Source organism: Castanea sativa, chromosome 1 (genome assembly GCF_040712315.1).
Source record: "Castanea sativa cultivar Marrone di Chiusa Pesio chromosome 1, ASM4071231v1".
Classification (NCBI taxonomy): domain Eukaryota; kingdom Viridiplantae; phylum Streptophyta; class Magnoliopsida; order Fagales; family Fagaceae; genus Castanea; species Castanea sativa.
Genome location: NC_134013.1, coordinates 29,739,702 through 29,758,233, shown reverse-complemented (window position 1 = coordinate 29,758,233; position 18,532 = coordinate 29,739,702). Strand labels below are relative to the sequence as shown.

The following is an 18,532-nucleotide window of genomic DNA, read 5'->3' as shown; positions in this document are numbered from 1 at the left end:
GTAATAGACTTGCTTTAGTGGCCTTCGGTTGAGATATAGCGGCGGGTCAATGACCCGCCGCAATAGACCCTGAAATTGCAGCGGGCCTATTGCGGCGGGTGCAAAAACCGCCGCTATATGTCGCCTATTGCGGCGCATTTTTGGCCCGCCGCAGTAGATGAGATCTATTGCGGCGTTTTTTGTGACCGCCGCTATAGGTAAGATTTTTTTATAAAATCAAGTTTTTATAGTTTATAATAACGCATGAAAGATGAGTTTAAAGATCAAATGGTAAATTACATCCGATTGGCATGAAAATTGGCATACATGTTAAGAACATATAGAAAATATGATCCAACGGTTGGATTTTCAAAATATGAATTCAACAATAAGTTATTGGTTGGTGTAGCAGTTTTTAGAGTTACATCAAGTGTAACTTGAACCCAACCCTATATTTCTTAATTCGATGTGAATTTTGACAAATCTACCGTTAGATTACATTATCTTCATATATTTTTCATTATTACAAAATTTCAAGGTGATCAAAGATTAATAGCCATGTCATCAATCAATTGTTTGAATTCAAGTTTTTGTAATTGAAAATAATGCATAAAGGATGAGTTTAAAAATCAAATGGTAAATTACATCCGATTGGCATAACAATTGGCATGCATGTTAAGAACATATAGAAAATGTGATCCAACGGTTGGATTTTCAAAATATGAATTCAACAATAAGTTATTGGTTGGTGTAACATTTTTTAGAGTTACATCAAGTGTAACTTGAACCCAACCCTATATTTCGTAATTCAATGTGATTTTTGACAAATCTACCGTTAGATTATATTATCTTCATATAGTTTTCATGCTTAAAAAATTTCAAGGTGATCAAAGATTAAGAGTCATGTCATCAATCAATTGTTTAAATTCAAGTTTTTGTAATTGAAAATAACGCATAAAGGATGAGTTTAAAGATCAAATGGTAAATTACATCCGATTGGTATAAAAATTGGCATGCATGTTAAGAACATATAGAAAATGTGATCCAACGGTTGGATTTTCAAAATATGAATTCAACAATAAGTTATTGGTTGGTGTAACATTTTTTAGAATTACATCAAGTGTAACTTGAACCCAACCCTATATTTCTTAATTCGATGTGAATTTTGACAAATCTACCATTAGATTATATTATCTTCATATATTTTTCATGCTTACAAAACTTCAAGGTGATCAAAGATTAATAGCCATGTCATCAATCAATTGTTTAAATTCAAGTTTTTGTAGTTTACAATAACGCATAAAAGATGAGTTTAAAGATCAAATGGTAAATTACATCCGATTGGCATGAAAATTGGCATGAATGTTAATAACATATAGAAAATGTGATCCAACGGTTGGACTTTCAAAATATGAATTCAACAATAAGTTAATGGTTGGTGTAACAGTTTTTAGAGTTACATCAAGTGTAACTTGAACCTAACCCTATATTTCTTAATTCGATGTGAATTTTGACAAATCTACCGTTAGATTACATTATCTTCATATATTTTTCATTCTTACAAAATTTCAAGGTGATCAAAGATTAATAGACATCAATCAATTGTTTAAATTCAAGTTTTTGTAGTTTAAAATAATGCATAAAAGATGAGTTTAAAGATCAAATGGTAAATTACATCCGATTGGCATGAAAATTACATGCATGTTAAGGACATATAGAAAATGTGATCCAACAGTTGGATTTTCAAAATATGAATTCAACAATAACTTATTGGTTGGTGTAACATTTTTTAGAGTTACATCAAGTGTAACTTGAAGCCAACCCTATATTTCTTAATTCGATGTGAATTTTGACAAATCTGCCGTTAGATTACATTATCTTCATATATTTTTCATTCTTAAAAAATTTCAAGGTGATCAAAGATTAATAGCAATGTCATCATCAATTGTTTAAATTCAAGTTTTTGTAGTTTAAAATAACGTATAAAAGATGAGTTTAGAAATCAAATGGTAAATTACATCTGATTGGCATGCAAATTGGCATGCCAGTTAAAAACATATAGAATATGTAATCTAACGGTTGGATTTTCAAAATAAGAATTCAATAATAAGGTATTGGTTGGTGTAACATTCAATAATAAGTTATTGACCGCGCCTTTTTCTAAATCTAACCGTTTGATTGTGACCATAATTTACCAAAATGAACCTTTCATTACACTCTTCAAATCCAACAATTAGATTTCAAATCTAATAATGGTACGTGATGGACATGTGTTGTGTACTTATATTGGTATATATATTCTCTCAATCTGACCATCCAATTAGTCTCAAATTTTACCAACACCATTATGTCATCATACTCTTCAATCCTAATGATCAAGATTTGAATATGAATTTCACCAAGCCTAGTGGTATCGGGACCATCTATTCAGTTTGATCGGGCTTGACCAACTTTAACTAAACTTTGACTGCTCCTTTCTCTAAATCCAGCCGTCTAATTGTGACTATAATTTACCAGAGTGAACCTTTCATTACACTCTTCAAATCCAACAGTTAAATTCAAATCTAAGAATGGCACGAAATATATTAAATATTAATTTGTACAAATTATTTCAAGAAAGTTCCTGGTTTCCTAGTGGCAAAGACACGCTCATTTCAATTAGTTTAGTCTGACACTTTTTTTTTTAAACGTGGGATAGTTTTTCCTTATTGTATTGGAGGGGTAGTTATTTTCTTTCAAACGTGAGTAGTGGGAAGTTCTTTTTTTTAGACGAAAAGTGGGGAAGTTTTATTGTACACGTTTCTTTTTTATGAGAAATTCTATTCAGAAAATGTGGAGAAGATAAATACGTTGGGAGTTTTTTAAGCTATTGAGTAGAAGTATGAATTTATTAAAAGTAGGAAGACATTTCAACGTAGAAGTAGGAATTTATCATTTTTGTCAATTTACTATTTTAACCTCATTTTTAAGTTTTAGGTGGGGGTATTTTTTACTATAAAAAAGTAATAACTAACTATCTTTTGTCAATTTACTATTTTAACTCCATTTTTAAGTTGTTGGTTAATTAATTTAGGGGTATTTTTGATGGTAAAAAGAGTAATAACTAACTTTTTGAATTCTCTTAATATATATAGATAGATATAATTTATATATTTTAATTATATTTGTTTAAATAGTAATAAAAAAATATATAATTTATTATAATATAGTAAAATATATTTATTATATATATTTTTATATGTAACTTGAATGTGTACTCGCATCACTAGCTTAGTGGTGTGCAACACGTGTTTTGCCCAACTGGTCACTAGTTCGAGGCTTGGCTTTGTTAGAATTTATTTTAAATTTTAAAACTCTTATTTCAGATTTTAAAACCCTAGCAGTAGCATCATATAAATATTTCTTTACTTTTCTTCCAGCCGCCCCCTTCCCCAAATTCTTTTCTCTTCCACCAGAGTCGTCGCCCTCACCATTTTTTTTTTCTCAATGAGACTTTAATCAGAAGAGGTCGAACCTCGCCAGCCACCAACCACCAGCCGCCAACGAGCCGAGCTGAGCCCAGAGCCGACGCCGACGAGCCTAGCCCAACCATCCCAGTGCACCGACTCCGTTTTCTGCTTCTAGGAACTTCGGGACCTCTCACTCTTTCCGAGAAGACCGCTCATCAGCTTCTTGCTTCCAGAACCTTCTGTCGAATCTCGTCCAAGATTCTCAAGGCCCCGCCGCCATTGATTACAGGTACGTTGGTTTTTATGCTGGAATTTTTTTTTTCTCTGTTTGGCTCCCGAGAAACTAGTGAAAGCAAAACAAGAAAATAGAATTTTGGTTATTAAAAAGTCTGAAAAATACTCAACCCAATTGTGAATTTTGGTTATTTTAAAGACCAATCTCAGTTTGCCATCAAATTAAGGTTAAGGAGGTGATCAAAACTTTCACAGGTTCATCCTAACGTACTTAGTATTTTCTTTTCATTAATCTTAGTTTTTTTTTAAAAATTCTTTTTCTTTATGTATTATTGTTGCTCTCGTTCATTGTATCCACCAAAAAAATTCGGTCTACGTTCATATGGAACATGATTTTAAGTGTTGATTATTGTAATAAGGTACTTTATTGGGGTTTGAACAAATCTGGCTGTGACGTTTTGTGGGAATGTCAATTTGGACTTTGAATTTTGAAGATTGAACTTATAAAATTATTGATTTTGACAGGACTGGCATGTTTTGTTGCTCTTCAATTCAACGCCGTATTAGTTCATTCAAATTACTTATGTGTCAATTTGCATATAACGTGTACAATGTGTTGGTTTTTATCTATTTATTTAGATTTATATTTGTGGTGGTGTTGGTGGTTAGATTATGATGTAAAGGTTTGTGCATTGCAATCCGAATTCGGTGTATGTCATTAGTGGGTTTATTTATTTATTTTTAAATGTTATAAAAAATTGTATGATTTCCACAGCTATTGAATCAGAGTTTAATTTGACTTCATAATTTTACTGATATTTTATTTCTTCTTCCAATATTTATATATAACTAGTAAGTTTCCCGTACGATACACGGATACTATTGTAATGTTTTATGTAAATTTGTTTTTGGAAATTTGGGGATTTCACAATCGGAAAAGGGAATGTTAGAGTGACGAGGCCGAACACTGGTATTTATCACGGTCACAGAGAGAATCGGAGCTTTGGAGGAAGTTACAGGGATTACAGAGGCTCTTCCAAGTTTGGTGATCGCAAAGAGGTACAGAAGCCCTATCTTCTGTCTTGAAATTTATTACGTGCAAGCAAAAGTTGAATGATTGGTGCTTCAAGCTTGACTAAATTTATCATTGTTGTTGTTGTTGTTGTCACTAATCTATCCATAAAGACATGCATTTGAGTTGGGTAACGCAGAAAAGTGATTGAGAAGGTTCTGTATAGTTTTTGAACTGTGTTTATTGAATTTATTTGTATAAGTTTCGCGTTTTGCTATGATTCTGAGTATATTTTTTAAAATAAAAGTCGTTTTGTTTTTTTTTTAAATATAAAAAAATTAAAAGTCCTTATGGTCTTTTCCTTTGATAAAGTCCTTTTGGTCTTTAAAAATTACAATAATTTTCTAAGGTTTGGTCAAGACCTTTTGTAGAAGTTTGTAGAAGTTGTACGTGTACCAAATTAACAATGGAGTAAAAAAAAAAAAAAACCAACCCAACACGCATTCCCCACTTGACTATTTTCCCTTTTTTGCAACGTTGAATTCTATGATTGCATTAAATTTAACTATCCTTAAAAAAGAAACACTAATTTTGTTTTATTGGACAATGCATTCAAGTGTTTGAATTTAATTAGAGAACTTAATACACTGCATCTAAATTATTGTATCTAAATTTTACTCTAATTGCTGGAAGTGACAAAGAATGAGACTAGAGGATTCAAAAATGGTAGGGGTATTCCCACAACTGATTTCTCAAGTAATAAAAATGACTATTACTCAACTTTCTTCTCCAAGTGCAGTTTATAACTCTAGTGATACATTGAATTCTGTTAGCAGTAACAAACCTATGGTGAATTACATGGATATCTATTGGTTTTCCTTAGCAATTCTCGCAACATTCTTTCACCCTATGGATGGTAATAAAGGAAAAGCTACTCTCAAGACAATCTAGTAAAGCATGTGATGGAGAAATTAAAGGGCCACGAAAAATACAAACTTTATTCGTAAGTGGTTATTCTTGAAATTAGTCTGATTTCAAGGCTGGAAAATTTCAATAAAAAATAGTCTATAGCAATAAAGAGTTTGTTTCTCTCTTGCATTCTTCTTATGTACTTTCATTATACCCCCTTGTTGCGTTTATGTCCCTTTGACTATATATGATTAAATTACCAAGCAATATATACAAAAGGATGGAACTTGCTGGATTTAAAGATTTGAGGTACTTTGTAACTTTATAATTGCTCGAATTTGATCTATTTATATTCATTTCAGCAACTAGTCTGCAAGGTTTTGTTTAGAAGGTATAGTTATTAGTCTGGGTCAATTTTAAGCTGCAAGATGCTTATTCTTTTTTTCCTCAGAATTTTTTATTATCAATTTATCACTAGAGAGTAGAGAGCTTGAGTTGTGTTGGGGCAGAATTTGAAAGAGTGGGTGGGCTAAATGATGCAGAGGTTTAAGGCTGCCTTGTTGCTGAGGCGCAACAATCTTCGCATTCACAGTCTTTGTTTCCTCAACCAATACCACACAAGAGCTCTCTGTTCTCTTTTGGACACTACTATTACCGATGAACTTGACAACCAAGTCAGTTTCAACTTTCAAGAATACCCTTTTGTCTATTCTCTTTCTTTAACCCCCACACGCTAACTCTCTTTCTCTCTCTGTCTCTCTCTGCAGGTATTGGTTGAGGGCAAAGCTTGGTCTAGAACAGCAATTTTGAATAGGCCTTTGGTTCTCAATTGTCTTAGTACTGCAATGGTGTGTGTCTTTTACTAGATACTCTTTGTTACTCTGTGTGCGTGTTTGTGTTTTTGGCTATTGGGTTGGCACCCAATTTGTAAAAATTGGCTCAGTTGAAACATTTATTGTCTGGGTCTTTGTTTTTATGGTGTTTGGTTGAGAATCATTATGTTTAATTGGGTTTACTCCAATTGTGTAATATTATGTATTTGTGTTGTTGTATACCCTCCATTTGGTTCAACTGAAAACATTACTTGGGTTATTGTTTTTATGGTGTTTAAATTGACAACTATTGTCATGCATAATTATATGGCTTGAGTTTGCTCCGAGTAAAGCTAGAGACAACCAAATTCACAACTGGTTGAGGTGGCAAATTATGATTTGTACATTACAACTTGCAAACTCAACTGTTGTGAAAAAAGTTGTGGACTTTATTGTGCAAGTAGACTTATTGTTTCTCTCTCTACTCTCTAGTGATAATTTGTAGTAATTTTTTTTTGTAGATATATATATATATATATATATATATTTGTGGTATTGTGATAGTAGAGCTAAAACTATTATAGGTTCTTTGTAACAGGTTTGAACAATGTATTTGATGCAAAACAGGTTCTTTGTAATGGGTTTGATGCAAAGCGCATTGAAAAAAAAAAAAAAAAAAAACCTATAGCGGCGGTCAAAAAGCGCCGCAATAGGTCCACATTTTATCTATTAAACGTGGACCTATAGCGGCGCTTATAGCCCGCCGCTATAGGTTCAAACCTATAGCGGCGGTCAAAAAGCGCCGCTATAGGTCCACGTTTAATGGATAAAATGTGGACCTATTGCGGCGGTTTTTGACCGCCGCTAAAGGTGAACACAATAGCGGCGGGTACGACCCGCCGCTAAAAGTCATCTGAAACGAATTTGAACGTTGTATAGCGGCGGTTTTATGCCCGCCGCAATAGACTAAAACCGCCGCTAAAAAGCGTATCTACAGCGGCGGGTTTTTGTACCGCCGCAATAGAGATATTGCGTCGCGACAAGCCTGGCGGGTAGAACCGCCGCAATAGCCCCCGCCGCAATAGGTGAAATGGACCTATAGCGGCGGTTTTTGGGGCTTTAGCGGCGGTTTTGGCCCGCCGCTGTAGGCCAGTTTTTTTGTAGTGATAGAAGGGTATCGCCCAATACACTAGCAACCCCCATCATATGAAATGGGTTCAATGTCCAATTATGAAACCCTTGGAAAAAGAGAGAATCGAAATATAGCTTGAGTTTAGTACCTGAATCCTTTTAGAGGTTTGTTGGAGCCAAGATTGTTGAGAGAGTTTGACCCAATCATAGCCACCAATATATTGATGAATGGAGGTAAATATCATATTCTTCTCGGTAGGGATAGACCCAGGATTTCAAGTTTGGGGGGGGGGGAAGTGGAGATAAGCGAACAAAAAAATTCAAATACGCATCCATATAGGATAAATAAGCTATCAACCAAAACAAGTACCCAAAAATCATTGTTTCTTAATATATTAAGATACAATCATCTACCAACAAAAACAAAAGACACGAAACACTATTGTTTCTTAATACAATCATCTATGAAAAGGGAACTCGACGCTCTTTCAAATCTTCAAAATCATCTACAACTGAATCCAAACTAAATGTCAAAACTATATCATTTTCAATGTATAACATCAAAGAGTCTGTCAAAAAATCATTTTCCATTTTGTTTCGAATGTTAGTTTTGACAACTTTCATAGCTGAAAATACTTGCTCTGTAGTACTAGTAGAAACTAGAAGAGTAAGCACAAGTCTCACAATTCTATAAACAAGTTTGTAGTGTTCTGAATTTCTAGTTCTCACTAACCATTGACACAACTTAGATAAACTTTTCAATTTTTTGAACTCTGGATCTTGGACTACATTATACTCAAACGGTTGATTTTTTCATGATCTACAAATAAAATAAGAATCATATATATTATCGCACAAACGGTTGTTGTTACTAACTAAAGACAAATACTAGAATCTAGGTAATATGCATGATACATTTAATTATAAATTTAGTATTTCTCACTTCTTTTCAATTTATAAATTTATCTAATTTAGCATTATGAGTTAACAATAGGCGCAAGTAAATCACTGTTATTTTCTTAAATTTATTTGACAATTTTCTATATTATATGATTTGTTTTTTTCTTTATGTCTTTGGTCTGCCTTTATTTATCAATTTTATCTCTGTCTTTGTGTTGTCTCCATCTTTCTGACATTGACCCACTAACCCAATCCCACTACTGACATTATGACACTATAAATTTATTTAGCACTACTAACAAAAACTTTTCTTAGCTTTACTCTTTTTTTTTCCCTGTCACTTGTTCCTATTATGCCCAACTACCAGTCAACAAAGAACAAACAAACAGTCAAACAAATATTCTCTAATCTAAGTAATCTCTATAAACTCTACTCTCTCTCTATCTCTCTTATCTATATAATACAAGAGAAAGAGTCACAAACACAGAGTGATAGAGAGTCACAAACACAAAAAGCCAAAAAAAAACACCACAAGCAGCAGCAGCAGCACAGAATCACAAATTCAATTCACAATCACCAACATCAGTTCATCACTCATCAGTAAAAACACAAACAATCCACAAGCACAGATTCTGAGATTCACAGTTCACAAGTATTATATACATTTTATTAGGTTCTGAAGGAAAGGATAGATTAAATACCTGTGAATTGTGAAGGCTGGAGCAACGAAGCTAGGCTGGGCTACCTGGGCAGATTGAGCGACTGGCAGACCCTTTCCTACCATGTTGAAAGGTCTAGCCAAAGTATGGTTTGGTGAACTACCACCAAACACCATAACCTCGTTCCAGGAGTTAAGTAAGTTGTTTGTCAACAACTTTGTTGGGGGACAAAGGTAGAAGCGATCCTCATCTAGCTTGTTAAACATGGAACAATGAGAAAATGAAAGTTTGCGTAACTTTATTACTCGTTTTAACAAAGAAGCCCTATTGGTAAATGAGATGGATGACAAGATCCTTTTAGCAGCTTTCTAGAATGGAGTCAGTTCAGACTTGTTCATCCATAAACTGTATGACTAGGAGCCACAGATGATGGCTGAGTTGATACATTTAGCCCAAAGTTTCATGAACGTAGAAGACGCGATTATTGCCAAGAAAAAGAAGAAAAGTGAACGACTGAAAAATGGTTATATACACCATCTAGAGCAAGGTCCTTGTCCAAAGAAAGCCAAAGTAGGGGAGAAAAGGGATTGCGACAGCAAGAAAGCAGGGTCGTCCTCGAGACGATGCTCTAACTACACTCCCTTAAATACTCCGCTTGACTAAGTGTTGATGCTGATCAAAGACAATCCATCCTTGAAATGGCCCGAGAGGATGAAAGAAGATCCTAGCAAGCGGAACAAAAGCAAGTACTGTCGTTTTTACTGTGACCATGGAAATGATACGGACGAATGTTATTACTTGAAGTAGCAGATTGAAGCTCTCATTAAAAAAATTTCTTGGGCGAGACCATAAGGACGAGAGACAGCCAATGAAGGGCAAAGCAAAAGAACCAGCATGTCAACCGCTTGGAGAAATAAGGATCATTGTAGGGAGTACATTAATAGGAAGCTCGTCCAAAGCCAGGAAGATCTACCTGCAAGAAGTCCAGAATGTTCAAATATCTGGACGACCACCAAGGATGATCAGAGAAGATGAGCCGACCATTATTTTCATGGGCGAAGATGTAAGATGACTGCACCATCCTCATGACAATGCGATTGTCATTACTTTAGCGATTGCAAATTATACAACTAGAAGGGTGTTAATAGACAATGGAAGTTCAGCAAACATCCTCTACTATTCAGTCTTCCAGCAAATGAGGATTAATAAGGAATTACTTCATCTAGTGAATGTGTCATTGATCGAGTTTAGAGGAATAAAGGTTCTTCTAGTAGGCACCATCTCCTTGCTAGTCATGGTTGGCTCTTACCTACAACTGTTGACACCCCATTTCGCAACCTGCATTTAACCTCACATTAAGAATAAAAGGGTACTTTCACCTTGGAAATATACATCTTGATTTTGGTCAGTAGATCCTTAATCTCATTTCACCAAAATGATCCTGATGTTGTAACGATTAAATTAACTGGTCATAAGCCCTAATCGAACCATCAGATTGAAAGTTATCATCAAATCAAGTTTTAATGGTCGAGATGCACTATCACAAATTAAGTTCGACTATATGTGATTATAAACAATTGATTTCAATTGGTTATAATTATAATCAATTTGAGATTAATGACGTGTCGTAATTTGATTGGCTAGGATGACATTTTATGATAAGGTTGCACACACTTAAACAATTAGATAGTCAAACATTAATTATTCAATGATTAATTTGTACAATTATCTTTTAATTAGGGTAAATTTGGAATTAATTAAGTCTGGAATGGGAGTGATTGGAGCCTATTAATGTTAATTGGAAACTAATTTGGGACTTATTAATGTTAATTGTGCTGAAATTATTTTCTACAAATGACCTCTACTCACCATTTCGTTGATAGCTCTCAAAATATTTTGAATCTATGAATAAGGTTAATATTTCCAAAAATTAGACACCCGAGGCTTCAATTTGAACACAAGAACAAGACAACTCCGATCAGAATTGAGTAAAATATGATTTTTTGAATTTGGCTCTACAGGCTGTTACAGTAGTCACGGGAAAACCGAATTTTGCTTGCTCCTCACTCTCACCAATCTCTAAATTTAATGCACTTATCCCCAAAGGCTAAAATAAGGTCTAGGTTCATGATTCTTTGTCAACCCTCAATAAATGACATTTCATTCATATTTTCTCCACCACTACAATATAAATCCCCCACTCTCCTCCATTCCAAGACACACACAAAAACTCCTCTCTTGAGTTCCAGTGAAGTAGAGTAGTCTTGTCATATCTTGGTCTTCCTGAATCTTAAGATATTGAGTGAGACTGACTCTCCCTCTCCTAACTCTTCTTTTCCTCCACCCTTAGGATCTCTACTAGAAGTCTCCTCGTCCATCGTATGGATCTTGCATGAAGGTATAATCTATTTCCCTAACTTGTTTTTTGTGTTGCCATGATGAGAATTTAAGATTAAAGTATGATAGTAATTATTTAAATTCCCTTGAATATGTTTGGATGTTCTTAAATGTTCTTATGTGTTCTTCATATGTTCTTAGTTGTTCATCGCATGTTCATACATAATACTAGCTTTGATCTCAAATCCATATCAAAAATATGAAAAAGATGTTTGTTTCACCATTCTTTCAAATCCTTAAATCTAGGATATCACCATCCACGCACATTCACTAGAACTTATTTTTTAATCAAAATGCAATGCTTAATAAATTGAATTAGGGTTTATCACACGCACACACATTAAATTCAACATGCAAATTGATTGACATATTGGATGATATGATATGAATGTTGGCCACCATAGTCTAAAAGACCGGTTTCACCGGGCAAGATGGGTGCCTAACACCGTCCCACCTTATAACATAGCCTCGAATGCTTATTTATTTAATTTTCAATTTTTAGATTGTAACTAGGAAACAAAGTCATGTGCTTTATCTTAGATTGTATCTAGGACCAAAACCATGTATTTTCCTATGATCAATGTAAATTCAATTTCAAATTAATAAAATGAATAATTTTTCAATTTTGGTTTTCTTATTTTTTTCCAACAATTAAATAAGTGATGACTCCATTGTAAAACCCTTAATCTAAAGGGGTAAATATAATCAGTCAAACCTCAATTTTGAGAGGCAATAACACCACTCCACCCATTCATGTGGGTTTAGCCCAACATCCAAAAAAATGGGCCGGGGGCGCGGTCTCTCATAACAGCAAATCAATAAGGAAGTGAAGATCCTTGTTTTAGACTGTTCGTCCTTGTATAATGCCATTATTGGATGACCAACTTTGAATAGGTGGAGGGTTGCAATGTCCACCTATCAATTGTCTGTCAAGTTCCCAACGGAGTATGACATTGGAAAAGTACAAGGAGATCAATTACCTACTAAAAAATGTTACTTAGCAATGTTGGCTATAAAAAAGCAGATGCAGACAATGAACATTGAAGAAAGAAGAACATTGGCTGAGCCAATTAAGGTATTGGAAGATGTACCATTAGACGAGTCCAACCCGGAGAAGTTTACTAAGATTGGGACGAGTATAGGGGAGAAGACGAAGCAGGATCTCGTTGGATTCCTAAAAAAGAGCACAGATGTTTTTGTTTGGAGCCATGAAGACATGCCTGAGATTGACCCAAGTGTGATTACTCATCGTCTTACAAGCCCGTCTGCCAAAAGAAGAGAGTGTTTGCCCCATAATGAGATAATGCTATCAAAGAAGAAGTTCACAAGTTAGTCACCGCAGAGTTTATCCACAAAGTTTACTACCTTAATTGGTTAGCTAATGTAGTGATGGTCAAAAAGGTTAATGGCAAATAGAGGATGTGCGTAGGTTTCACAGATTTAAACAAGGTGCGCTCCAAAGATAGCTATTCTCTTCCACGCATTAACCAGCTAGTGGACTCAAGAGCTGGACATCAACTGATGAGTTTCATGGATGCATTCTCAGGATACAACCAGATTAAGATGGACAGGGTAGATCAGGAGAAAATATCCTTCATTATAAGCCAAGGTTTGTTTTGTTACAAAGTAATGTCTTTTGGTCTAAAAAGTGCAGTAGCTACCTATCAAAGACTGGTTAATCACAAATTTCGTCCACAAATTGGGCAAAACGTTGAAGTGTACGTGGACGACATGTTGGTCAAGAGCGCGAGGGAGACAGATCATTTGGACGACCTTCAAGAAACTTTTGATACGCTTAGGCGATATAAGATGGAGCTGAACCCAAGCAAATGTGTCTTTGGAGCTGCATTAGGGAAATTCCTTGGTTCTATGGTTTCACGGAGAGGGATTGAAGCAAATCCTGATAAAATCCAAGCGATCTTGAACATGAAGCCCCCGAAGAATGTCAAGGACGTCCAGAGCCTTACTAGACGAGTAGCTACCCTTAACAAGTTTGTTTCAAAAGCTACTGACAAGTATTTACCATTTTTTAAAGTACTAAGGAAAGCATTTGAATGAACGGACGAGTGCCAACGAGCATTTGAAGACTTGAAGGCTTATCTTGCTTCAACTCCACTGCTAAGCTCGTCCAAACCAGGAGAAGAGTTATATCTCTACCTAGTGGTGTCCCTTCATACAGTGAGTTTGGCCTTGATCAGGGAAGAAGGAAATGTACAAAAGCCCATTTACTACACCAGTAAAGCTTTAAGGGGAGCTAAAGGACAATATCCGCCCATGGAAAAGCTTGCATTTTCATTAGTGACAGCAGTAAGGAAGCTCAGACCTTATTTTCAAGCACATTTAATCAACATCCCAACAAATCATCTGCTAAAGAAGGCCATGAACAAGTTAGAGGTCGCTGGATGACTAATCCAGTAGGCAGTAAAACTTAGTGAGTTTGACGTGCAAAACAAACCAAGAGAAGCAATAAAAGCACAAGTCCTAACGGACTTCATTGTCGAATTCACTCCTACTAGTAGTTAGCAAAATGAAGACTAGGGGCAAAGTAGTGGGTCATCCGTATGGATGGTTTGTCCACACAGCATGCATAAGGAATTGGGATAGTTTTGTGCTCACCAGAAGGGGATCATCTAGAGTATGCAATCCGTCTACAGTTCCAGATAACCAATAATGAAGTTGAATATGAAGCCTTGCTTCAGGGCTGAGAGTTAGCTAGATCACTTGGAACAAATTCAGTCCTCGTCCAAGGAGACTTACAGTTGGTGATAGGCCAAGTGAATAGAAAATACGAAGCCAAGGAAGAGCAGATGAAGAAGTACTTAGGTAAAGTTAAGCAATGCATCAAAAGCTTAACAACAACTCAATTTCAATAGATACCAAGGAAGGATAATGTGGAAGTAGACATCCTAGCTAAGACAACATCTACAGATGAGATGGTGAGTGGTCAAATTAAAGTCCAGTACATCCCAAGTTTTGACATTCTACAATTACATCAGATAGACGGAGTAGCCAAGTGGACCACTCTAATCATGTATTGTCTTAAAGACGGGCTCCTCTTAAAGGATAAGGAAGAAACAAGGAAGCTCAGGGTGAGGGCAACGAGGTTCGTCCTTATGGAAAATGTGTTGTACAAGAGGGGTTTTTCCCAACCCTATTTAAGATGCTTGACTCCGGAAGAGTTTCATTACGTCCTGAGAAATGCCCATGAAGGAGCCTGTGGAAACCACTTGGGGGTCGGGTCCCTCGTTCATAAGATAGTTCGCATCGGATACTATTGGCCGTCCATGCAAGCAAATGCCAAAACCTATGTCAAAGTGTGTGACAAGTGTCAACGCTATAGCAATGTGCCTAGACGACCATCAGAATACCTCACCTCAATGGTGGCCTATTGGCCCTTTGCTCAACGAGGACTTGACATCCTTGGTCCCTTTTCCATGGGAACAAGGCAAATGAAGTTTTTGGTGGTAGGGATTGACTATTTTTCTAAATGGGTGGAAGCAGAACCATTGGCAAATATCGAGCGGAACGTCAGAAGCTTTGTCTGGAAAAACATTATCTGCTGCTTCGAAATTCTTAGGGTGCTCGTCTCAGACAACAGATGCCACTTTGACAATACATCATTCAGAGAGTTTTGTGAGTAGTTAGGGATCAAGAATCACTACTCCTCACCCTCCTACCCACAGGCTAACGGACAAGCTGAAGTTGCAAACCAATCCTTACTGAAGATTATTAAGACTCGGCTTGAAGGGGCAAAAGGGATATGGCTGGATGAATTACCCAGTATCCTTTAGGTATATAGGACGATAATAAGAATTCCAACTAGAGAAACTCCTTTTAAGTTAGCATACGAAAGTGATGTAGTGATACCCGCAGAGGTTGGTCTAACTAGTTATAGGATGGTTCACTATAACAATGAGGAGAATGAGAAATATCTTCATCTAAACCTTGACTTCATTTACGAGGTGAGGATGGATGCAGAATAAAGGGTGGCGAGTTACAAGAATCTAATGACCAAGCACCATATCGCATTGGTGAAGCCAAGGTAGTTCAACATTGGAGATCTTGTCTTAAAATGGGTGTCCCTGGCTACTAAGGACCTCGCTCATGGAAAGTTGGGACCTAACTAGAAAGGACCATATAGATTTATCAATTCCAAAAGGCGAGGTTCGTATTACTTAGAAGCCTTGAATGGACGAAAACTGGAGCACCCATGGAATGTGGAGCACTTGAGGAAGTACTACCAGTGAAGATAACTCATTAGGAAGGTCAGCATAGATGAGATTAAAGAATATTAGTAATCACTAGTAATTTATTTATGTTATCTTTCAGCATTTATGTTTTTCAACAGTATCTTATGTTTTCTAGCATTTGAATTCCCTAAAAATCACTAGCTACTAGCGTGTACTATGGACGATGTCATGAACAAAGTCCTTTTGTATATAAAGCAATTTGAATTTCCTAAAAAAGGACTAAGTACTAGCATGGATGATGTCCTCGGGACGAGGCTACGTACTAAGTTTTCTGATGTTTATGTACGATGTTATGTACGATTTTAAGTGTTGATGATTCTATGAAATTAATGTCCATATGAAATTAAAGACGTTTAAAATCTCTGGACGCAGAGATGTATCTTCATAAGTCTTCCTTGGACGAGGAAAAGGAAAATTGCCATAAAACCTAAGGCAATAACGTTAAGTACAAAGGGAAAGAACAAACACTTCCTAGTACACTCATCCAAAAATAAAGGGCGAAGAAAAGCATGCATGCAATACACTTTATATGGACAACACATCCAATCCACTGGGCAATCCAAGCTATGGAAGAAAAGAAAAATAGCCAAGCAAAATTCCAAGAATTAGTCTAAAGACGAGGAAAATATTCATCTATTCCAAAATAAAGTCCTAATTATGGATGAAGGACACTTGGAATTAAAATTGGCAATAAAAATGAAAATGAACGTTCAAACATGGATAGAAATATGTTCATAAATAAGAGGGTAGACGATTATCGCCCAAAACCCTTAAATGTGTCAAACCTAAAAAAGGCAATTGTATAAATGCCCGTCCTTAAAACTTGGAGGAGCTAATGTACTTATATAAATCTAAATGGTCCAAAACAACGGATCCTTTAAAAAAAATTAAAAACAAAGAAAAAGAAGAAGAAAAACAAGGAAAGTGAATGAAGACGATTACAAATTCTTTTACAAACCACTGGGGGCATTATCCCCAGACTTTGGATCGTCCTTGGCAGGTTATGTGGAGGCATCGTTTTCAACGTTTATATCTTCAAAACTCATCTAGAGAAGAGAACTCTCAGTAGCGACGTGAAGCTTGATGGGGCTGAAATCCACTCCAGGGAAGTGTTCAAGGGTGTCCATACTGAAGTCCTTAAACCCAACAACATAGTTTCTATCCAAAAGTTCAGTGAACTCGCTGGACACTTTGAACTCCCTGATAGCTGCTTCTCTAGTTTCTCCCAGAAAAGTGTAGAGCTCGTCGCTTCTCTTTTGGAGATGATCAAGATGAGTATCCTTCTTGACGACATTTGCTTTTAACTCTTTGACGAGATTCTTCAGCTCCTTTACCTCGTCCTCCAGCTTGGCCTTCACTTCAGCTCGATGACTAAACTCTCTCTCTATCTCGTGAACCTTCGCCTCCAGCCTAACCCTTTGTTGGTCCAATTCACAAGCTTGTGTGAATGCTACCATAAACTTAGTCATAGCCTGTATAAGAAGAAATGGATGTGAGACAAGTGGACGAGTATATTAATTTATGAATGACTAAGGACAAGAAAAAGTACCTAGAAGAGATTATGAACTGTAGAACGCTCAAATTCTTTCACAGACATGTCATAGCATATGACAACATCCTCCTCAGACATAGCTTGTTGAAACCTCTCCCAAGCAAGGCCTTTACTCCTGAGAAGAGTCATGGGACTGCCACTGGAAGGTTTGGATGGGGTGGCTTCAAGAGGGTTTGATAAAACTAAGTCAAGGATCTAAACTGAGGGTGGTTGTTTAACAGGAGAAGGAGGAACGACAGAGCCATTCTTAACGATCCTAGATTCGGAAGACCTTGCTTCCTTATGGCCTTGACGACTAGGAAGACTCCCCATATCTATCGTCTTGGATAGAGTCTTCATTTTCTCTAAACTAGATGGACGAGGTTGGGAATGGACTTCTTCCTCTTGCATGGCTTCCTCATCAACCAAATCCTTCCTCTTATTCTCCTTCATGGTTGTCATTCCTACAAGAAGAAAAATGTGTTAGAGTTTAGGTAAAGTAAACAATTAGGACGCAATGTAGGCAACTCACATCTGTGCATGGTAAGCTCGTGGGCAAGTGCCTCAATTGGTTAAGGTCCAAACCTCCAAGTAGCTAGACGACGTAAAGTAACCAAAGAATGGAAAGCCCTGTTCGTGAATAAGCGTGCCTGTTGGACGCAATCAAGGTAGAACTTACTCAAGGAAGGTCATCTTACAGCTGTAAAAAAACAAAGAGTTAGTTACATATAACAAAAGAAATAAAACGAGTAGTGAAAAGTAACATACTCTTTGGACGAAGATTCCCCATCTCACCAGTGTAGGGAAGAAATGGATCCCTGCCTACCTCAACAGGGTTTCCTGCCCAGAACACAGAGACGAAAAAAAACTCCGTCTTCCATCTCCTATCAGACGTGAGGAGGGACTTGACCAACCTACAGTTTGAACCCCTAGCAGAAAACTAGTAAAAGCCTAGGGATTGACTGATTTCTGAGGGTTTGTAACAATATAAGAACTCGTCCACAGTGAGAGAACGGTTCCCAACAAAGACTTCCCTCCACAAAACTTGCATGGATATGATAAGCCTCCATGCGTTGGGGTTGAGCTGATCAATGCCTATGCCTAACCTATGGAGTATTTCCCTAGAAAGCCATTAAGAGACGACCTAAGCTCTCCTAGAAGATAAGCCTTATATATACCTACCCCAAAATGAGGATTACGACACCATTTACCACGGATGGCCAAACGAGAGTTAAGGTCATCAGGGATCAGGTACCAACTTCTAAGGAA

General features: G+C 36.4%; 1 protein-coding gene and 1 long non-coding RNA gene across 2 annotated transcripts; one reads left to right on the top strand and one right to left on the bottom strand.

Annotated features, from left to right (window-relative positions):
- The first annotated feature begins 2,241 nt into the window (after nt 1-2,241).
- Nucleotides 2,242-6,996, top strand: LOC142624555 (uncharacterized). Its single transcript, XM_075798163.1, has 5 exons — nt 2,242-2,268; nt 3,399-3,717; nt 4,603-4,721; nt 6,126-6,257; nt 6,351-6,996. The coding sequence occupies exons 1-5, from the start codon at nt 2,242-2,244 to the stop codon at nt 6,447-6,449; spliced, it is 696 nt and encodes a 231-aa protein (XP_075654278.1). The 3' UTR covers nt 6,450-6,996.
- Nucleotides 6,997-16,727: 9,731 nt separating this feature from the next.
- On the bottom strand, nt 16,728-17,918 carry LOC142638061 (uncharacterized). Its single transcript, XR_012844967.1, has 3 exons — nt 17,796-17,918; nt 17,282-17,727; nt 16,728-17,204 (listed from the first exon to the last, which is right to left on the bottom strand). It is a non-coding gene; the product is annotated as an uncharacterized LOC142638061 (long non-coding RNA).
- Between the last annotated feature and the right edge of the window lie 614 nt (nt 17,919-18,532).

What these genes read in the sequence shown, in the direction of transcription:
- LOC142624555 (XM_075798163.1), top strand. Translation starts at nt 2,242, where the DNA reads ATGGACATGTGTTGTGTACTTATATTG. An exon ending in TGTGTTGTGTACTTATATTG is followed by an intron (nt 2,269 to 3,398) that starts GTATATATATTC and finishes CTTTTCTTCCAG; the next exon opens with CCGCCCCCTTCCCCAAATTC. An exon ending in CCCGCCGCCATTGATTACAG is followed by an intron (nt 3,718 to 4,602) that starts GTACGTTGGTTT and finishes CAATCGGAAAAG; the next exon opens with GGAATGTTAGAGTGACGAGG.